The sequence below is a fragment of the Poecilia mexicana genome, unplaced genomic scaffold (genome assembly GCF_051168715.1).
Source record: "Poecilia mexicana isolate PSO_F unplaced genomic scaffold, ASM5116871v1 scaffold_1, whole genome shotgun sequence".
Lineage (NCBI taxonomy): Eukaryota > Metazoa > Chordata > Actinopteri > Cyprinodontiformes > Poeciliidae > Poecilia > Poecilia mexicana.
Genome location: NW_028263370.1, coordinates 16822164 through 16845141, shown reverse-complemented (window position 1 = coordinate 16845141; position 22978 = coordinate 16822164). Strand labels below are relative to the sequence as shown.

The 22978-nt window shown below is 37.8% G+C and overlaps 1 protein-coding gene across 1 annotated transcript; it reads right to left on the bottom strand.

Annotated features, from left to right (window-relative positions):
- Positions 1 to 1755: 1755 nt before the first annotated feature.
- evpla (envoplakin a) lies at positions 1756 to 22015 on the bottom strand. Its single transcript, XM_014989068.2, has 22 exons — positions 21827 to 22015; positions 16778 to 16877; positions 16516 to 16670; positions 15821 to 15944; positions 15574 to 15705; positions 15428 to 15469; positions 14753 to 14914; positions 13296 to 13403; positions 13119 to 13214; positions 12167 to 12277; positions 10767 to 10913; positions 10497 to 10651; positions 9738 to 9835; positions 9450 to 9622; positions 8415 to 8590; positions 7300 to 7438; positions 7016 to 7209; positions 6777 to 6927; positions 5946 to 6029; positions 5741 to 5848; positions 5570 to 5662; positions 1756 to 5449 (listed from the first exon to the last, which is right to left on the bottom strand). Exons 1-22 carry the CDS (start codon positions 21877 to 21879, stop codon positions 2135 to 2137), a joined length of 5916 nt encoding a protein of 1971 aa, XP_014844554.2. The 5' UTR covers positions 21880 to 22015; the 3' UTR covers positions 1756 to 2134.
- Between the last annotated feature and the right edge of the window lie 963 nt (positions 22016 to 22978).

Sequence of the window (22978 nt, the reverse complement as noted above, 5' to 3'; positions counted from 1 at the left end):
TCCAAAATGTTTTCATTTCTGTCTGTGTGAGAACAGTCATGGGGGACTGAGAATCTACACCAAGTCCCCTAATAATCAATCAACAGTGACATCGTGACCCTTCAAATCGGTTGTTCTCAGAAAGCATTGCCAATGAACGTAGAGTGTGAGGAGCAGTTTGCTATAAAGACACAAATAGTTTGGACTCACGATCAAGCTTTGAATGTCATTTAGCCATATCCCATAACAACAATGTCCAGTGGAACAATATAGTGAAGGTCACCTAACCTTCACTATACCATCTTAAATCACTGAAATCAGCTTTGTCTTTATGCTAGACTGACTTCAAGGGCCTGACAATGATAAAAGGTACATAATTTTTCATCTTGCATGAGTCAGAAAGCATTTTCACTCGACAATGAACTTATGAGCCTCAGTGTTGTTCTAGGATGAATGTTCTTCCACACTGAGCCAGATTTATGGGTGAAGACACTAGCTGTAGTATCAAGGACAGTGCCATGCAACAGACACTGTGGTCACCAGAGGAGGTTTTGAAGGACTATACACACTGGGCAAGTGTGTATAGTCAATACAAAACTGCCCTACCCTTTGTGAATGGTAGTGTGATACACCAAAAGTACCTGAATAACCTCATTAGTCCAGTCACTGTACCTCTCCACGTCTTAAACAGACTGGATTTGATGCATATTGATGATAATGCATCAACTCAATGTAGGAGACAATAAAGACTCATAGAGGGTTGACTGTTAAACAATTAAATATGTACCTATAATATTCAAAATCCAATCAGTCTCATGAATTGTATTGTTTATTTCAGTCTCAAATCTACCAAACTCAATCGGAGAGGTACATTCTCTTTTTGAGTGAGCCTTTCATAAATGTTAGAAAGTAGATATAACTCAATATTTGAATTTAAATTACATTTGAAATATTTACTGATTGAGTGAAAAGATGTAGCATTTGGTAATCACCCTAATGTATACTTTTATAACAGTGGATTTCTCTAATTCATTGTTCGTAATTTGCAGATTAATTTATTTGCATATTTATTCTGAAGAACATAACGCCAGTTATATATGCAGAAAAAAACCCTTATTTATTCCAGAGAAAATGCAGCTTTGGAAGATGAAATACTGAGGCTCAATGCTACTTGATGTACTATTGGCAAGCATTTGCGGAGCAGCCAATCCAGAAATGCCATTAATTTCCCTTGGCACTGATTGGCTGTATTCTGAAGAGGGGCGATAAGGACGACTTTGGACATTAGATTCTGTCTTCCTATTCTTTACTTTGAAGCTTAGCTGAACATTACTAGCGTAGTTGAACAGTTTGTTGAAGTATTTTAACTAGAAGTTTAAGTATTAAGTTAAAACATTCTTGTTTTAGAGAGAAGTGGTTTATTATGTGAATGTGTGTGGTAATGTGTGTGGATCTTCCCATCTATTCTGTAATACCTCACCTAACCAGACAGGTATTCATAAAGCAATAACTGACAGAGTGTTTGGCTATACATTCCTTATTGTCTTATTTGGTAATTTGGATTAAGATAAAAAGTTATTCATAACACACAATATTGGTTTTGGGTCTGTCAGAATGATCAAGAAGGATGCTTGATCATTCATATTCACATTATGATGAACCACTCATATCTCCAAAATTCAGCATTGTGCTTCTTTCCACTGTAGTAGGTAAAACTTTACTACACAAAGGAGTTCAAATATGTTAAAATAAGAAGTTTACAAAATAAAGAGTTGGTGCTCTTGAACCATTTTAATTTTATTGATATGTAATTCTTCAAAGAATCAAACCTTGTTTAACAGCGAGTGAAAGAAATTTATTCAATTTTAGCAAGTAGTATTGCACCATGTCCCAATATCCCAACCAAATAAAATATCCAGTTTATGATATTCAGTTAAACCATAAAGATGAAACAAAGATAAACAAATACACCCACATCAGACCTTTCAGTAAACAAATGCAACTCAGCAGCAATTATTTTGTTCTGGCAAAAGACTTGGAGTTTCTCCTGTGTCAGAATATATCCTGTAAATACAATGAACTCTCCATGCACTTTTGATATTCTACAGAAACATTTTTCTGTAATATGTTTCAGATCAGGAAACTTCAAACATTTCTAGAAATGTGCATATTTTGAGTTAGAAGAGGCGAGTAGCATAGGTAAGCCAGTTGTTGGGTCTTTCTTACAACGATCCAGAGCTTGTTTGTAGTTGATCTTCTCATTTGTTATAGGGTCCACAATATCTTTGGTATAGGCTGCCTCAGTTTGGATGTTCCTTGCAATAGAATTGTCAATCATTTTGGATGCAAGGGCATCTATGAGGGGGACTCTACGACCGTTGTTAGGATCTACCAGCCCCCCAGTCAGGTGTTGTGCCTCCATGTGACGAATAGCTGAATCTTTTGGCATCCAGCCTTTCTGAACAGCTTCTCCCACAGACAAAAGCTCTTTGGTCATGGGGTCTTCAACTCCAGTGAAAGCTTTCTCTGCATTAAGCAGCCGTTGGACTTGGCTGTCCTCGATAAGGCCTCTTTGTGCCGCCTTGCTAACTTTATATCTTTCTTTGTTGCTGATGTCAGTGATGCCACCTGTTGCTGCTTGAGCCTCCAGCAGTCTTTGGGCAGTGGTAGGGTCGATCAGTGTGCGCAAGGTGGCATTGCGGATTGTAAAGCAGGTGCCTGTATATGTATCCATTATTCCAGCAATTGGCTGTGTTTCAGTGACTGAGGAGAGTTTGGGTTGCTTGGTTTTGTCACCTGCAACAAGAAGGGCAAATTCTGAGATGGGAAGTTTGCCTTGTTTGTATTGCTGCAGATCATATTCTGATAGCCTTCCTTCCTTGATAGCATCTTTGATAGAGTACTGCTTCCCACTCTTGCGATCCAGCAGCACAGATGTTTCTCCATCAGGACCCATGGACGTTATCTCTTCCCAGTCACATTCTAGCTCCTGCAGATGAATGTACTGCTGGCGATCAATGAGGCCCCCAAGGTAAGCATTGTAAGGAGACATGTCTTTACCAGTTTCTGGATCCAAAATGGTGATTTTGGTCGAGACATTGGTTTCTTTGGTTCTTGTTTCCGTCTGTTCCTCTTTCTGCAGGTACATCAGAATCTCACGAATTGTGCTGTCTCGTTCATGAATCTTGTCTTTCTCGTCCAAGATCTGCCTTTCCAGTCGCTGGACATCTGACTCCATCTTAATGCTCTTCTGCCTGTTCATCTGTGTTCTTTCAGTCATCAGTCGAGTCTGTTGCTGGAAAGAAAGGCTTGTGTCGTGTTTCTTTGCTTCAAGAGTTCGAAGTTCTCGGGTGAGGTTGTCATTTTCTCTTGCTAGAGCATCTTTGTTCACATTAAGACTTGTCACTTCTCTTGAATTGTTAGATTTGGTGCTCATCAAGAAATTGATTTTGTCATTGAGACGCCTGATTTCATCCTCCAAGTCTTGTCTGGCAAATCTGTTCTGAGACACCTGCTCCCTCAAACGATCCCTCTCAGCTTCAACAGCCTGATCTTTCTCCACGCGAACAACCTCCTTATACACCGTCTTTTCACCTGACTTCTCTTTCTGCAGAATCTCAAGCTTTATAGTGAGATTACGAATTTCCCTCTGGATACGTAGGACATCATGGGTTTCCTTGTCCATGTCAGAGCGTAAACCACTTGTCATCCTTTCCAGTTTTGGATCTCTTTCTACCTTCAGAACTTCCTCAACCACTATGCTCTCTTCAACAGGAGGTGGGGCATTTTCCAGTTGTGTGATGCGTAGTCGGATCTCTCTGAGTTCAGATTCAGCTTGGATCCTTTTTTGGTGCTCATCACTCTCTCTGATGATCCGCTCCTTGTCTTCCAACTTCGTTCTTAGTTGCTGTAACTCCAGATCCATCTGACGGCGTCTTGTTACTTCTTCATCCAGGTTTCTGCTCAGCCTGTCATGTTCCATTGATTGCCTTGGATCCTTTTGAAGTCGTACAACCTCCTGCACCACAACTTTCTCTTCAGGTTTCTGTCTCTCCAAAAGGAGGAATTTGTTTTGAAGGTCAAAAACCATCTCCTCAATGCTTCGCCTCAGCTGTGCTTCATCCCGCACTTTTTTTCGCAAACGATCAGCTTCCTTCTCCAGCAGTGGATCAGGCTCATACTTTATTAATTCTCTGTTGACCAGTTGGGTCTCTATCTTGGACTTTTCTGCCTTCCATTCATCTCTTTCTTTCTGCAGCTGTCTAACCTGGTCTTCAAGAGAGGTGCACTGGCTGTCTAGGCGGTTCACCTGATCATTTAACCTCTGGATCTCTCGCTCGTTTTCAGGGCTTCTTTCTTCTTTCACCACCTCTTGGGTAACCTCTTTGAATTCTACTTTGGGTTTCTCTGAACGAAGGGTATTCAGATCAGTGTTGACCTGCCTGATCTCCTTTTCCAGATTGGTACGTTGTTTATTCGAATCCTGTATTTCTTTGCGGAGGCGCAGAATTTCTACCTCAGTATTCGGGTCAATCCGGTATATCTCATTTACAATTTCTTTTATCTCAATTCTTGGCTTCCAGTCTTGAACTTCTCTGTAACGCTTGTGTAGCTCAATCACTTCTTGGGACAAAGAGCTATTTCCAACTCTCTCCTCCTCCACAACTGTTCGCAGCTTAGCTGACTCTGTAATGAGGTCAGGGTCTTCCTCAATCTTTTTAATCTCCTTAACAATGACTTTAGGCTGAATGTTGGGGATCATTCTTTCAAGCGCATTGATTTGACTTCTTGTCTGAAAGATTTCATCATTGAGGAGCTTGCACTTTTTGTTCTCATCAGAAATGTCAGTTCCAAATATTTTTAATTCTTTCAACATCTGTGGATTTTGTTCTACTTTAACTACTTCCTTCTTAACCACTCTCTCCTTGATAGTTGGTCTCTTCTGCTGGAGGATAGAAACTTCTGTCTTCATTTGGATCTGCTCTCCATCTTTTACTCTGATCTCCTCTCTCATCCTTGCCATCTCATCTCTTATCTTTGCAGCCTCTACGTCCAGCTGTGGATCTTTTTCAAACTCAGTCACCTCTCTAGTTAGCAGTTTAGGGGTTTTGTTGTTAATGGTTTCCTCCAGGACGGTGATTTTCTTGTTTAAGATTTCAACCTCTGCCTGGACGGTGGTCCGCTTCAGGGCCTCTTGATTGAGAATGTTACTCAATTCAGCCAGATCAGCTTCCAGTTTAGGATCCCGGTAGTATTGCAGTACTTCTTTCTCCTCAACACGTTCCACTCCTCTGCGGCTCTTAAGTGACATCATTCTGGTTTTGAAGGTTTTTAGCTGTGTCTGAGCAACGGTCGTTCTCTCCTTCTCTTCGTCTAGTTCTTTAAACAGACTGTCTAATTCAAAGGCATTTTTTTGCTGGTTTTCAAGCTGCACCTGTTGCTGTGCCACCATTTGAACTTTTTCTTCACTCTGCGATAGAAAAGGCGATTTTTAAAAAATATTTAAACACTTTATGATTTTATTTTCAGCTTAGCTATAACAAGCAGTTACAGTCTCAAGGGCATAAATATATTTTTATGACTTTCTTACCTGTGAAATTAAATTCTTTGCCAAGTCCATCTGTTTTTGCCGTTGGATGTTTTCCGATGTTGCTTCGGCATAACGTTTTGTCAGATTTCTTTCCTGCAACAAAAAGTTTTTCAATAAAAAAACTTATTTTAATAAAAAAAAAACTAAACTTTGTGGTAAAACCATATGTACCTCTTTGTTGACAGCGTCACAGAGTGTGAGCATTTGGGTCTTCTTTGGAACGGTTGCGCCAGCTTGTTCAAGTGTACCGTTGTATTTGTCAACATCAGCCTCATACTCCTACAAAGACAAAAAAGGTTAACATTTTAATTTATTAATTTCTTAGCATATCAAATTATTAATAACGTAAGCACTGTATTTTCTGTTTTGTACTTACATTGAGTAGAGTCTGCAGGTCTAGAGAGAGATCAGCCACTCTTTCAATGTCCTCTTCCTTCCGCTTCAGGTCATCCACCACTCGCTACAACATAAATCACAAATTCAGTTCAATTCTTTTTATACAGCACCGAGTCACATCACATTGTCCTACTGGCCTGTCTGAAAAGTTGCCTAAAAGATCTCAGAAAGGAACCAATCATGTCCCAATCTAGAGACAATCAGTCTGAAAAAACTGAGTCGCTAACATTGATCAGTCTGGAAAGAGTTACAATGACATTTCTAGGAATTTGGAACAAAAGTGAATCACCATCAGAGCCTTTGTTTACAAACAAAGAAAACCTGGACAGTGGTGAAGGTTCCCAGGAGCGGCCATCTTACCACTTCTGGGAGGGGTAAGATGGCCACTCCCAGGAATTACCCTAAAAATACATCAGTGACTCAAACAGGAGGTCAGAACAACAATGAAGAAGAAAACAATGATCAAAACCTTAAAGACAAATCCAGCTCTTCTGGCTCAGACAAAGGAGAATAATTGGAGATGTGGATGTTTAATCGCCTTATTTCTCTGATGTGTGTATTAAAACAACTAAACAGAGTTGGCCAAAATTAGACTGTTAGATTTAGGAGGCAATAGTTTTGGACATTGTTTTACCCTTGACAAATTAATTTATCACTTGAAACTGATTTTTTTAATTATTATTTATTTTTGGAAAGATAATAAGCGTTGTATTTACTTTCAGATAAACAAAAAGAAAGCATGACCAGGTAGCTCACTCTGCTCTTGCTACTATTACCACCATACTTTTGCATGGTTCACATCTGGCCTCACCTTTTGGGAGCTCTGCTTGGCAGTGAGCTGGGACAGATCATCGCTGGAGTTTGTCTGATTTGTCGGCAGGTTGTCCAGGAAGGAGTTGAGGGATTGGCATGTGTTCTGGAAGTCCTTGTGCTTAACTGAAGCTTCTTGTAGCACATTTTCCCTAAGAAAACACCCACAAGTTGTGTTAACTTGTGCGGAGTCTTTTTGCCATCTCGGGCTGTATGTTTATATTAAAGTCATTTCCGTACCTTTCCTTCAGCTGGTTGGCGACATTTGTGTAGCGACTCTGCAGCTGTTTGACGTCGTTCCTCTGGCGCAGGATGTCAGGGCAGTACTCCTGGTGGTTTTTCTGCAGGGAGCTGCACAACCTCTCAGTCGCCTCCAAATCCCGATTCAGCTTTATCATGTCATCCTGGGCAGCTGCCACAGACCGCCGCTGGCGCTGAGCACAACAAAGATGGCACTCCAGTTAAAATATTTCTCAAGATAAAGATTTGTACCTGTCAACACATGTTTGCGTGATTTTACTCACCTGAATGTCCTCAGCTCTGGTTTGAATTGCATTTGGTATGTCAGGAATTGGACCATCTGCACTCAGGTTTCTCTCGAATCCAGACACAAGGCCGTCGACCTTCTGTATTTGATTCTCCAGGTTGAGAGACGCATTTGCTCTGATAAAATAGAGGAAAGATAGATGAAGTCTAAGGCAACAAATCAGAACATAAACATGGGAATCAAATGGATTTTGTTACATAAAAGCTGTCAAATTTAGCACCACCTCACACAAATTTAAGTTTTTTAATTCATGTGATAATCACAGATGAGATTGTTTCAATACAGTTATAATAAAGTAAAACTTTTGTGAAGGATCATCATAGTTTTAAATACCAGAGTTATACGTTCAAATATCCAAAACAACTGATAAATTGTGTCTAAGCTGCAGATGTAACCTATTTATTAGCACTTATAGCAGTTTGAGTCTCTTCAAACTACTAGCAGATAGCTCTGTGAAGCCAGCATGTTGCTTTGGTAACAATAAGAGAGACTTTGGAGAAATTCAATGTTTGTTGCTGCTGTTAGCATCACAACCACTCTCACCTCTTGTGGGGCATCAATCCCATATTCTACATATTCCAACTTACTTATTTTACAAATTATTTGAATTTTGAACTTTAAATCAAATATAATTTCTCAGTCGTAACGTTATTGGTCATATGTTCACTAATAGCTACCTTATCATAGCTAATATTAGCTTAAAAACAAATTAAGATGTAATTTGGTTATTTATATCTGTGTGTAGATTAATAAGGGTTTAGTTTACTAAGAATTAAGTAGTGTAAATCACTGAAAAATAAAATGTTACTATCTAATTTCTTGTTCCAACAGTTTTTATGAAAATAATTACAGAAATGAGTTTCTAAACTCTAAGCAACAGGATGAAACCTGAACCCAGCATGGCGGTGTGATGTCCTCCATCAATTTAGATCTTCTCTAACTTTTTTAAAATTCTATTTCTGTAGATATGAATCACATCTGCTTGTCTTATGAGGTGTTTGTTTTTGAATTGCTGTTGCTCCAATAAGCTAAATTGGATTTATTGAATGTACTTTTTGTGCAAGTGTTGCCTTGTCTTTATAAAAGACTTACTTCTTATTGTAGAGATCCGCCAGGCTGGCCAGGTTGTCGTATTTGTCATTGGCGGCGCTGAGTTTCTGCGGGAGTCCAGAAGACGTGCCGTTGGGATCTTTGGACAGCAAAGGCTGCAGGTTGGCCTGGGCTGTCTGTTTCTGCTGCTCCAGAGCGTTCAGCGTCTTGGCAGCTTGCTGTAGAGAGCAGTTAGTTTTTAACATAAATTAATGACAGATCACATATCAGATCATCTCATCTATAGAACTGTAAATTCTACAAACACTTTACAAAGAAAACAGATGTAGTTTATTGGGTGTAAATGAACGCCGTCATGATCTGCAGGTGTTTGGAGCTGTAGCTTCATCTGTGTTTTTGGTTTTCATATATATATTTTTTTATATTTACCCAAATCTGGTCTTAGTTGATTCCTCTTTGTGTTTACTTCTTGGATTATTAATATTAGTTAATTTCTGTTTTTTTATGTTTACTTTTTAAGTTAGTTTCAGAGTTTTCTCTCTTTCCCTCACCGTTTTTTTTTTTTTTTTATTTCTCCCTTCCTCTGTATCCTTCCCATTGCAGCTGTTTTAATCTCTTTTCCTCTGCCTGCCTTCTTCCTCCTGCTGCAACTACTCGCCTCTGACTAGCTCTTCAGGTTTATTTGCATATTCTCTAGTTTAGTTGCTAAATGCACTTAAATTAATTTGTTATGTTGCTATGTTCCCAAGTGGTTCTACTCCAATAATTTCCCAATTCTGGGATGAATAAAGTACATCTTATTTTATCATGCCCTGTGTACCTCCAGTGAATATTTCTTTAACAAAATCCTTTAAACATGACATGAATCTATATCATTTTCTATTTGACTCTATTTTAAGTGTTAGAATCAATAAAAACATACAATTATAATAGTGTGAATTATGATTTTTTTTTTCTCCCTTGCTTTTATTTTAAACCTCCAAAAAGGAAAAGAGAAACCACTGAGTGAAAGCTCTAATGAAACCAGTGTCCAAGACTTCATTCCCTCTGAAACCATCGGTGTTTGTGGCGACTCACCTCCTGCTCTCTCAGCTTCTTGGCCAGATCTCCGGTCGGGTCGGTGCAGCTCACCGGGGTTCGCAGGCGGCTCAGCAGGCCCTGCTCCGTGTCGGCCAGGTCGGAGTCCAGCTGGTTCAGCTGCTGAGCCACAGCTGCCACTTTGGGGTCTGGAGGAGCTGAAGAAACTGGAACTAAGTGAAGAAACAGTAAAATTATCCTCTGATCGATCTGATTTCAATGGAAACTCAGGCGTTGTTCACAGATTAAACATCTGAATCATGATGGTAAGAAGTGAAAGACAAACACCTGACTGTAGAGCTTGAGAGATTTCTGGTTTATTATTCTTCAGGGACGCTGCCAGAGCTGCTCTCCTTCTCTTGGTTTCTTCAAGCTCCTTGCCCAAACTGATGAGACAAGAGCAAAGTGGAGACGATGAGTCATATTTACCCTTTCACTCTCTTGTGACCTATTACTGAACAAGATGGGATAGATCTATGTACTACACAAAGCATGTTCATTACATTTTTTGGACACAATCATTCTTAGATGATGAGATTTTAGTCTGCTCAGTTCTGGCTGTCACTTCAAATCCTAATAAGCTGCTGCTGCTGTCCACACCCCTAATTCAACGCTTACACTTACATGTGAAAATGGCTGCAAATAGATGTACAACTGTGCATCTTTGAAAAGGAGAAGTGGAGCCTTCTGCACAACCAACAAGAATGCATCAAGTGGTTTTTGAATGGCCAGTCAACAACAAAACACTTGTCTTTTCCAGAAGCCATTGTACAGTGCATACAGCGATAAAACCAGCTGGCCAAACATGGTGGAGCTATGCTTGGGTTGCTAGGTAGCAGCGCAGTGCCCATCGATTGTGACTCAACATTCAGAAGGTTTTTGAAACAGCTCGTTTTCCAGGCGCCAAGAACCATCAACCTATCGCCACAAAATGGCTGGTTGGGTTTTACAAGCAGTTGAAACCCAAAAGGAAGCATAAAAACATTCAAAAAGTGAATTTTGCCAAGCAGATCCCCTTTAAATATAGCGCAGCTCTCCGTTACTTACAGGTCAACAATATAAATGGCATCTGGGTTGGGAGGTGGGATTCTGAAGCAAACTCCAGGGAAGGTTTTAGTTGCTCCATCAGAAGAAATAACTTTCCAGTTGTTGTTGTCGGAGAAGGATTTCAGGGTGAATTTTTCCTCTCTTGAAATAGAGCCCTACACAGCGATAATAATAGAAACGCACTGTAAAACACAGCTCATGAATTGTAAAGATGTTTTTAATCCACTGTTTAGAAACTACTGAGGTATTTGACGGCGGTCAGGGCTGCACCTCGTCAGTCTCCCAGTCGCACAGGGACACCACTGTGATGGGTTTGTTGGTGGGAGTGCGGCGCAGCTTCAGAGGAGGAACAGTTGTACTCTTTCGCCTCAGGTCGGCCAGCTGCTGCTCCGCGGTGTGGACAGTATTTTCCTCCAACTGGAGAGAAACAAAGCCGCATGAAAATCCAGAGGAAGAATGTCCTAACCCAGTCCTAATCTGTCACGTCTGAGGTGGTCCTGTCATACGGCAAAAAGCTTGTGAGACAGATGTATGTCATTTACTTGTGTTCATTTTTAAGCCTAATGCCAGCCTTCTCTTTGAGTGCCTTCACATTCCTTCATTCACAAAATGCATTGTTCATTTTAGCTCAAATTTCTAATGAAGAAATCTCTACTGGTGCTAGAAAAGCCAAAGTATGTGCATCCCTGTTTGTGTAATAATTTAGGATTCCCAGGCATCCAGGATAGGGCTGAAATAGTTAATCGGATGAATGGATTATTAAAATAGTTGTCAACTCATTTAGTAATTGATAAATCATTAACTGGAGTATACAAGCTAAGAAAATAGCTGATTTCTGGAAGAACACCACACTCAGAAGCAAGTAAGCCAAAAATGTATGAAAAAATAAATACATTTTGCATTTAAGATTTTAAAAACCCTTCTTGGTGCGTAAATATGTTCTACCCAAACATCCTCAAGTGGCATAACTTTAGCTTCATCCAATTTTAATTCTGTAAAGAAGATCTCTTTTCTTTCTGTCAAGTTATTAATTGGTTGATTAAAAAAAACAATCAGCAGATCAGTCTTCAAAACAGTTGAGGTTTTGAAGTTAGATGTAATTTTTAGCTGCAGGTGCATCCTTTGCTACAAATGAAAAAACGTACACTAATGGAACGCTAAGTCATTGAATTTTAGGTAATAATGTGTGTTTATCTTCAAAAAACAAGAAGAAGTCCAGCTCCACCTTTTATTACCACAAACACTAATGTAACAAAGTTCCACTGGCCGATTATTTCACTTACAACAAAAGATATTTCTCATATTAGTAAAGTAATCTATCAGTGGAACTGGTGCTTTTCCCCATCAATATTAACAAATTGTTGACTTAAAACAAGCTTCTATACCTGGCTGAAAAGTTACTTGTAAGTTAGTTTTGTCCTGTTTTAAGATTTTTGCACCAGAAACTAAACAAAAACTCTTGGTAAGGCTTTGTGTTTTTGCAGTGGTTAGGAAGTAAATGAATGCACAGCAGTATAAAGTATTTGCACATGTAAATTCACAATGACAAAGACAATTTGATATTTGACGTCAATGTTGGTGGCAGGTTTGCGGGACAAACTAGAACAAGCAAATCCAAAACCACTGTAGTCTCATAAGTCTCAAACCTCTTTCTTCTCTCATTGTCTCACCTGAAGCTGCATCAGCGACTCGATGTTGCTCTTCGTCTTTAGAGACTCTGGACTCGTGGTGCTATTGAGTTGACTCAGCGTCTCTGACAGCTTCTGAGTGTCATTTTCGTACTGGAAAATGGACACTCACTTGTTATCACTTATAAAAACATGCTGGACAATTAGAACATCTGTCCACGTGTACACTGTAAAACATTTCAGCCACATTTAGTTGTGTCTACTGTCTTCTATTCTTTAAGTCAAATCAATTACTGAGTTTTAGATTTTGAACCTAAATGTGAGCTGGTGAAAACTTAGTAAATTGTGTTAAACTTTTATTAATTTTGTCAAACTTTCAAGAGTTGAATAAACTAGAGTTTTTAGCAAAGCATTTAAAAAAACTGAAAGAAGAAAAAGACAGGAGTGGGAGCCATTTCCCAGAATGCTTAGCAGCATGTTTCTGTAAATGTTTATTTTAAAGGATAATGTCCTGTTCACACTGAATATTTCTGAGCTGAATTCATTGTTATGTTTAATAAAATTCATTATCAGATCAGAAATTTTGTTCATGCAATTTGGAATTAATTTAAATTGTTCTAAAGTAAAATAAGTAGATATTTTAACTTGATATTGTGAGTAAAATAATAGAGAAATGTGGCTCTTTAACCAGGTGAGGATAGTTTATTTTCTTGCATATTGTGAAATAATTATTTGGTTTAAATTGCAGCATTAAGTTAAAACTCACAATTCAAGATTAATGAAGTTAAAAAACAATGTTTAGACAACTTGTCTCTTGTTGTTAAATCAACTTCATGAACTTTAATTTCTGAATTAAAACCAATAAAAATTTCTTGTCAACTTAAATTGCATTTTCCAGGCAGCAGGTGGACTTTTGTTTTCAAGTTAAACCACCTTCAAATGTTTTACAGTGTAGCATGCCCTCCAATATTGTGCTTTTGCAAACTCTACCTACCTTATTGAATTCCTGTATATTTTGCAGATGTTCTTCTTGACATATGCAGAGATTCAGGAACTTCTGCCACTCGATTTTCACAGCTCTGCTATGGGCCTTAAAGTAAAGAATGTATTTGGATTTAATTCTCAGTCAACTTAAAAGGTTTAATTTAGATAAAATCTTTGGTTTCAATACCTCTATTAGGTGGCTGGCTGGGTGTTTCAGGGAAATGTACGTTTCACCCTCATCCTCGAGTCTGTTCACTTTGCCCTCGTGATCCAAAAGCTCTTTGTTCTTGAAGTTCTGATTGAAAGAATATTACAAGTTGTTCTCAACATGCAATGCCTTGAAATTAGGATGGTTGTTTGATTTATATGCTACCAAATTAGGCAGCCAGGTACGAAGAGGATTAGGGCCACTGGAAAAAAAATAATTAAACAGTTCTGACTTTCATCTCAGAATTCTGAGGAAAAAAAGTAAGAATTCTGACCTTAAACTCAAAAATAATAATTCTGACTTTAATCTCAGAATTCTGACTTTAATCTCAAAAATAATAATTCTGACTTTAATCTCAGAATTCTGACTTTAATCTCAAAAATAATAATTCTGACTTTAATCTCAGAGTTCCTAGATTAAAGTCAGAATTCTGAGATTAAAGTCAGAATATTTCTTTTTCCCCAGTGGTCCTAATGCCCTAATCCTCTGCTTTAGCCAGGAACTTACACAACAAGCAAAAAGTCTAAAATTACTACAAGTTTCTGTGCAGTTCAGCAGCAGACAGACTATTGACCCTTTGCAACTACATCACTAAATAATTTGAGAAGCCATGGGACGTCGGAAGTGAGGGACGGGAGCATTGAACAGAGCGACTAAAACTGTTTTCGAAAGTTGTTTTTCCCGTTTATTCATGGCTTCCATAATTAGCTCGAGTCGAGCTAATTAGACTGTGAACGTAACACCTGGTTGGGGCTCATAGACGGCGGTATTTATAAAAGTTGGAAACAGACCCATACTTTCCCCCCTCCTGACGTAAAGATCAAATTACCAACCTTGCCTGAAACCACACCACATGATTTATGTGTGTCATAAACATGTTATAAACGGTGTTTCACCGGAGCAGCATTAAAAACGCACAAAAGACAAGATGCTAACCAGTTTTTCCGAACATGCTAGGCTACATGACGGTGGGGCACCGTTTCCATGGTTACTAACGGTTAGACGCTCACCTTCTCCACAATGCGATAATTGCTATATTTCCATACTTACTTATAAAGTATATGAACATTAATCTTCTTATCTTGTATAAAGTGTTCACTGCAAATCCGTGATTACACCGAGGGCTGGCAGTCGTTGTGCTGCTATCCATCGCCGCTGTATCTTTCCTCATTAATAGTTATAAAATAAAATAAGTTTGGTTTGCATCCTTTTCTGTTTGTACAGTCGGTCACGCAGCACCATTTTTAAATGAAATCAACTATATAAAAAGCAATATTAAGTTACAGACGTCTGTTTTTAGACCAGCTTTAAAGGAGCGTATTAGTTTTGACGTCTGTCATGGCGGAGTGGGCGGAGTTCTGGAGAGCGTGACGTCACGTGCAAAGGGTCAATACATGTTCAAAAACCCATTTTGTTCCCTTTAACTCAGTCCTGACCTCATACTGCAGGCGAACACTAGTAGGGTCCACCATTTGATCGCTCCAGTCCTGCTTCTTGATCTTTTCCTGCTCTTCTCCCAGGAAGGTCATCTCCTTGTTGCAGTCCCTCATGTGCTGGTAGAGGCTGGTCAGATACTGGCTGCGTAACTTGGATTTTTCCTGGAGGAAAACGGCTTCATTTAAATACTCTCCTTTGACTTAAATAAACATTAATCCTAATCTAAACAATACAGCTATACAGTGAATCTCTTAAGCCGTAAACACTGCTCTAAGTTTTAATGCGATGGCTAAAATAAGCTCAAAACGTTATGCTCGTTTAATTTCAGAAATATCCAGCCCAATTCAGTCAGAAAAATAACTTCAATAAATAAAAGTAAAATTAGAAAGCTTCTATAACCTGACTGCAAAAGTGTGCAGACTCTTAAACTAATCAAACATGTCCTGTCGCTTTTAAAGTTTTCTATGGTATAAGTGGAACCTCTACTTTTTCATCAATATTAAGGAACTACTGTCTGAAAACAAGCTATTTATTTCAGGTATGCTAAGATATTTGCACTAAAAACTACACCAAAACTAATTGACATAAATTTGTGTTTTTGCAGTTTAAACAGAAAGCAACACTTTTGCTCATTTTTAACCTGAATGTGTTTGGTTTTAAAACAATCAACTCACCAGCATAGTGTTATATTGACTTTTCAGTGGCGTGAGTTTCTCCTGAAAGACAAGGCAGCAACATGCTGGGTAAACTATCCGTCTCAAAAGTTCAGTAAGACGGAGGAAAATGGAAATGCTTCCTGACGGTGTGTTTTGGTGCGCACCTTGCTGCCAGCAGAGCTGACGCAGAGCTGTGAGTTGTAAGCCTCCAGCTCTTTATGCAAGATGTTCTGAGCAGCGATCTGCTTCTCCAGGTCCGCCAGCGTTGGGCCATACTCCTCTGAGCTCAGCGCTCTCTGACAGCATAAGCAGCACAAGAGCTCAGTTAATTAATAAATGCTTATTTTAAGCAACACCATTAAACAGAAATGGATGTTTCATTTGATGTTGGAGGAAGTGGTCAGAACTTACTTCCTTCTGGGCGAAAACAGGCTCCCAGTTAATTATGGGCATCCGAGACACGTCTTCAATTTGCTCATAGAGCTCTACATATTTAGCTGTGACTGCTGACCATCGCTTGTGTAGTTCGTGAATGCTGGAAGGAAAAACAAGGACAAAAAGAAATGTTAAAACAAACAAGCAAAATAGACTGCAAAAACAAAATGTCTTAAGTACTTTTGGTCTGATTTCAAGAGCAAATATCTTAGTAAAATAAAACCAACTTACTAGTGACTTTCAGAAAGAAATTTTCTTAAAAATTTCTTGCTAGTTACTAGAAACTTACTAGTGGTCAGAAATGAGTTCTGACCACTAGTAACTTTTACTTTTCTAGTAACTAAAAGGTTGTTTTAAGACAATAATTCCACTTCCAAATTATTTTACTTTTAACAAGGAAAATGTTTTATTTTAAGTGGAACTAGCACCTGTTAGTCAATATTTAAGAATTATATAGAAATATAGGAATTATACTTAAAATAAGCTGCATATATTTTGCTGAAAAATTACTGCAGTTTAATTTTCTTATTTAAAGCGCACTAAAATATTTGCACTGGAAATTAGACCAATAATACTTAGTAACGTTTTGTATTTTTGCAGTAAACTGATTTCTGTCTTCTTATCAAACAAATTTTCAACAAATTTTCTTTGTTTATTTCTCATGCACTCACTCTTTCTCAACATCTGCAATGGGAGGGTAGTTCATGTCCCTGAGTTTGCCAATGTCCAGGAAGAGATTCTCTAGCCGTCCCTCTGCAATGCCCAATATATAATTGATCTCAGCCTGGTGCTCAAATTCTTTCTCTTTCTTGTCATTTTCAATATCCTGGTGAATAAAAATAACAACAACAATAAAAAAAAACAGAAACAGCTTGTAAAAGATGAAAAGTTATAATTGCACAGCTTTATGTTGAAGCAGGTTTCCCTTCTCACCACTTTCAGCAGTTTTTCAGCCTGGAGGACATGTTCCACCACTTTGTCAGAGTCAATCTGCATACTTGTAACCAGCTTATTTGCATTGATGGACTGAGACCTGCAGACAAAAAGAGTCCAGTTAAACTACAAACACTCAAATTACATCAACAGTCACTGATTAAACAGAATGTTATAAATATGCTACATATTTTCATCTGGTTTGTTCCTGTCTTTGCAATGTAACACAGTGCATTCAAATGAACAGCATCATTTTATAGAGAAAATAATTGTGAATTTCTTTGATAAAAGATGATTTTTATCTGAAAGCATTTGTTATAAAAAACTTCAGGGAAATAAATTGGACTTTTAAGAAATCACAAAATATCCTACAGACCATGTAGTTAAATCTTGATCAGTCACCCAAACTCAGACAGAATATTTAAAAGTTTCATAAATGTCTTTGCTCAGACTGTAAATATTTTGGATAATTGATCACTTACAGTCTGAACTAAAGTAGTTTATAAAAAGAAAAGACAGATCAAGAAAAATGTACATAAAATTACAAAACTACCATATTGGTAATGACCAACTAGCATTAAAAGTAATTTGAATACCAACTTTCTAATGATTTACTGAAAAGATAGTACATAAAAACTTAAACAATGTTTCCAGAAAAGCAGAGGAAAAATCAAATGGTGAGCAGAATCTGCTGATTTTTAACTTGATTTGTAGTAGCCGGCTAAAAAGGCTAGCAGGTCATTTTACAACACTGTTTGGTGTGGATGCTATAACTGAGGGAGAAAAACTACACCCTCATAGTTAACATATAATTTACAGGAACTGCTGTTAGTGAAGCTATCTACGCTAATGGCTAATTTATGTTAGTTAAGGCAATTTAAAATGTGAACTTAGCAATCATTAAAACTTCAGACAAGCCTTTTTACAGCAAACTCACTGAAACACAATCTGTTGCAACAAGCAATAAATCAATTAATTGATCGCATAATAAATTAAAACAAGCTCAATAATTTCCATGTGTATAAGGTATTGTTTTTCTCAAACTGGATGACAAAAGTGTTCAGTCTGGTGTTTTAGTCCTTTTTTTTTAAAGCACAATTTTGTTTACAGAGACTTCATAACTCATTTTATTTGTTGTTTTATTTATTTATTTTGTGTATTTAGGATGTCTTTCAGTTGCGTTGTTAAATGTTCGTTTGAATTTTAAGCTTATTGACTTTTGAGAATGTATTTGTACATTATTACCTGAAAATTGCCGTGAAACAACAATATTATAATGATTTCTAACTTCTGGGACTATTTAACACCCAGTAAAATGTATTATGGCAATTCCTCTTTTAGAAATAATTTGTATAAAATAATTGATGAATCATTCGAAATGTTCAAATTTGAAAAACTCAGATTCAAACAATGGAAAAATGACAACATTCCATAAAGCTTGAAGAAGGAGGAGTTTAAATATTTATTTGTCACTGTGGTCAACAGTGGACAAAATATCAACAGAACACGGCGCCCTAATGTAACCATGGCAACAGAAACCACAGCAACCGGTTTCAGGAAGAAGAAAAACGGGTTTCTTCCGTTTCGAGGTTAATTCCTGTCGTTTCTTCCGGTTCAGGAGCGAGGCGCTCCCTCTGCGGGCCGGTACCGGTTCCGCTCACTCAGCAGGAAAAACCGGTATGAGAACAACGTCAGTGCTGCGCTTCCGTCTCTTCCCACCGAGCCGATTTTCTTAAGATTTCAGTACAACAAAGTAAGAAGAATGTGTTTGTGGTTTTCACAGTTTGGAAGAAATGCTGGATAACGAACAGTTTTTTTTATGTTACAAATCTGCTCTTAATTCTTAATTTTACCTTAGTTTGAATCTGCATTTTTCTAAATGTCCCCATTGTGGGATGACACAGAATATCGCTATTATATTTTATTCTTTAGTAACAAAGCGCAAAAGTCAGATTTTACTCTGTTGTTCTTATGGGAGGCGTCTGACAGATGATGTAAATCAAATTTTCATTTCTATCTTATCTTTTGACTGAAATGCTCTCACTCCTTTGTGCTTTTGCTTAATTTTTAATTTTCTTCTTTTGTGCATCTTCATGTTCAAGTTCATAATAAATGATGTGGAACAAATTCACATCATTTATTGAATTTGTTCAATAAATAGCTTCATGTGTCTAAAATAATTAGACACATGAAGCCAATTAGGATTATCTATTAGGTGAAAAAATAGAACTATTTTGTGTAATTTTATGAAATTATATCTTTAAGGAGGGGCAGCTGTTTGGCCGCATGGTGGATGAGGGACACAGTGACATTTCACACCGTCAGACATCGCTGCAGAAACACAGTCCACCTAAGGGTTCTTCCTGTGTTCACACAGCGTGTGTTTTCCTCAAATAAGGGTGAAAACTTGGTCTTTTTCAGGATCCCCTATGATTTCAGTGCAAACAATTTAAAACACAACGGATTACAGTGAGGTCTCTGTTAAGCTGCTTACACATAATTTCCCATGTTGCCATGTTTGTTAGTGTAGAGAAAAATGTGTTTTGTGTGTCTACATGTGTGTAAATTATCATTGTGTGTCACTTTTGACACGTCCCTATTCCTGCTCTCCTGTTCACTAATTCAACTTTGTCTTCCCCTTTCATAAACAAAACTGCATATTTGAAAACAATTTTCATTTCCTATCAGCTTTTTATTATATATATTTATATTTTAAATGTCTCTAATTTCTTGTTTTTGTGCACAAACCTGGTGAATATGTATATTGGGATCAGATGTGTGTAATTAGGAAGTTACATGTGATAATACTCTATCTCTTTTCTTCTTTTAGACAAATTAATCAGAAAATAAACCATGACATCTATTTTACTTTTATTTTCAAGCAGCCAGCATGCAGAGGTGAGCATCCAGTTAGCGTAACTTAAGATTCAGTGATATTTTTATTGGGTTGTTGTTGTGTTTTCCAATGGCATCATATCTTCCTACACAATGCAAAAACATAAAATCTTACCAAGTATTTTTGGTCTAGTTTTAAGGACAAATATCCTAGTACACATAAAATACAACAAAACTAACGTACAAGTAATTTTACGGCAAGATAAACAAGCTTGTTTTAAGTATTCCTTAATATTTATGAAAAAGTACTACAGATTAATTCAGGTTTAGCATGGGGAAAATGCCTTGTTATAAATTAAATAATCTACAGTGGAACTAGTACTTTTTAAAAGGAATTATGTACTTAAAACGAGCTACTAGAAAATTTATTTAGTTTTATTTCAAGTTTACTAAGATATTTGCACTAGAAACTAGACAAAAATACCTGGTAAGATTTGTGGAAGATAAGCAACGGTGTGACGTCCGTGTAAGGAGACAAGCTGTTCTCAGTTGTTTGATTTAAATCCATGATTAATTAAAGATGATTTAAAAAAAACATAAGATTTAGTTCTAGCATTCATGAATGGATGTGGGTGGGAAGTTAAAGTGCCTGAAAGTAGGAGAACAAGACGAGCCGCATAACTGAGAAGGGCTGGCCTGCATTTCTTTAGCCGTAGTAGTTGTGAGGTTAGAAAATCTGGCAGAGCAAACACTCCCTGGTTGGGTTTGGCTCACTTTCCCCTCCTCACTCACAAGGGAAGATCCTTCAATGAATCGCTACAAAAAAGTTGGTGTTTTAATTTATTTAATGTCAAAGTGACGCTTGTAGATTGTAGAAATATTTGATTTAGCTAAATCATGTCGTCAATGGGGACTGTGATGCAACAGAGAGATAAAACACACACACACACACACACACACACACACACACACGCACACACACACACACACACACGCGCGCACACACACACACACACACACACACACGCACACACACACACACACACACACTGGTGTGTTTCCATCACATCTGAGAGCTGATGTGCAGAGATATGCTACACTGCAAAAACACAAAATTTTACCAAGTATTTTTGTTGAGTTTGAAGTAATTGCACTTAAAATAAGAGAAAAATAAAATACATTTGACTTTTAAGCAACATATGCTAGCCTGTTTTAAGCCATGAATTATTAAATAATGATGAAAAAGTACCAGAACTAGTTAGCTGAACTTGTAACATGAATTAGTGGAACTGGCACTTTTTCATCAATATTGAGGAATTATTTACTTAAAACAAGCTTCTAAATCAAGCAGAAAAGTTACCTGTAAGTTAGTTTTGTCTCGTCTTAAGTGCAATAAGATATTTGCATTACAAACTAAACAAAAATACTCTGTAAGATTTTGTGTTTTTGTATTTTGGATGTCCTTGAACCAGAACAATTTTGCTTCAGTTTGTGTGAAAACATCACTACTGACTGATTAAAGTTTAATCCATCGTTATGATCCTGATGAATAACACAGACAGAACTAGAATATGCAAAATACCAATATATGGTTAAACATCAGTGTGAAATCCACAGATTCACCTGCTTGTATAGGCACAGAAATATTAACTGTGTTATTAAAGGATAAAATGTTATTTTTAATGATAAGGATAGAAGTTTAGTGGCTGAAGAGCGATCATTAAATGATAAAGAAGTGATTAATTATAGAAACCACAGCCAACGGCTGGAGAACCAACACCCACTAAGGAGAAAGGAAAGCAGCCCAGCCCTGTTCACATCACAGCAGGTTGAAACCTTTGTGAGGTTGGAAAGCAGAATAAAAATAATAAAATATGAACATTTTGTTTCCATCAGGAAACACGCCTCGCACTGTTCACACGAAAAGACAATCAGTGCCAGCCACTCTCAGTAAGGTGCAGGGACATTTACACTTTACTGCTCAGTTTTTCTTTCTCTAATTAATATGTTCAGTGTTTGAAACACAACTGCTGACATATTTAAATGTCAGATTAGATACAGAAAGCTTCAAGTAAACGATTGTTTTGTTTAGCCTTTCTGAGCCCCATCCCACAAGAAGCTGCAGAAGACATTCCTTAAGTGTCCATAAGGACAGAAGATGAAATATGCACACATTTCTGTGTTCATCAGTTATTATCCAGAGGAAAAACTCACCTGCTCATCTTGCTGGAGCTCTTCGTGTCCTTTGACTTAAACATCTTGGACATCTTGGAGGTGGAGAGGAAGTGTCTCCCTCTCAGTCGTACTCCTTCTTCACTGCTGTCTTCCTCACTCTGTGTCTCTCCTCTTCCTCTGGTCCTCCTCAAACAGACACAGCGGCAGTGTGACACACCAGTCCATATTTGGGGCTCAACGCCGCTGGCTCCTCCCAGGCAGGGTAACAGGTGAGCCGCCGCCCAGGTATCAGCCCTGTGCAGGAGGACCAGACCGACCTGTTCTTCACTCTCCTCCTCCATGTTTCCTTTTCTCTGAGGTTCTTCAGTCCATCAGATCTTAGATAGAAAATGCAGATCATTAATCCTTCTAAGGCCTGATAACATAAATAATCAGAAAATTCAGATTTTTCTTTTAAATTAACTCACCTTGCTTTTTAAATGAGTTTGTATCGCAATTAATACATCAGACTTTTATGTTTGTTGTCGTAACAATGTTCATTGGATCATCATCACCAAAGATATCTGTTTGATGATAACTATTATATATGTAAATCCGGATTTTTTATATATATATATAAAAAAAAAAATTCCCCTCTCACCCTCCGTGGGTGGTCTCTTTCATCCTCTGAGCTCGGGTCCTCTACCAGAGGCCTGGGAGCTTGAGGGTTCTGCGCAGTATCTTGGCTGTGCCTAGAACTGCACATTTCTGGACTGAGATGTCTGATGTTGTTCCTGGGATCTGTTTGAGCCACTGCTCCAGTTTGGGGGTGACTGCCCCGAGGGCCCCGATGACCACAGGCACCACTGTGGTCTTCACCTTCCAGGCCTTCTCCAGTTCCTCTCTGAGGCCCTGGTATTTCTCCAGTTTCTCATGCTCCTTTTTCCTGATGTTGTGGTCACTTGGTATTGCTACATCCACCACAACGGCTTTCCTCTGTTCTTTATCCACCACCACAATGTCCGGTTGGTTCGACATTATATATATATATATATATATATATATATATATATATATATATATATATATATATATATATATATATATATATATATATATATATATACACACACACATTATTTTATGTATATATACAGTTACAATATATAAATATACAATATATATTTGTGCAAATACAAAATGTATATACAT

What these genes read in the sequence shown, in the direction of transcription:
- evpla (XM_014989068.2), bottom strand. Translation starts at nt 21,879, where the DNA reads ATGTCCAAGATGTTTAAGTCAAAGGACACGAAGAGCTCCAGCAAGATG. An exon ending in ATTGCAGATGTTGAGAAAGA is followed by an intron (nt 15,945 to 16,515) that starts GTGAGTGCATGA and finishes TTTTCCTTCCAG; the next exon opens with CATTCACGAACTACACAAGC. An exon ending in GCGGATCTCTACAATAAGAA is followed by an intron (nt 7,439 to 8,414) that starts GTAAGTCTTTTA and finishes CTATTTTATCAG; the next exon opens with AGCAAATGCGTCTCTCAACC.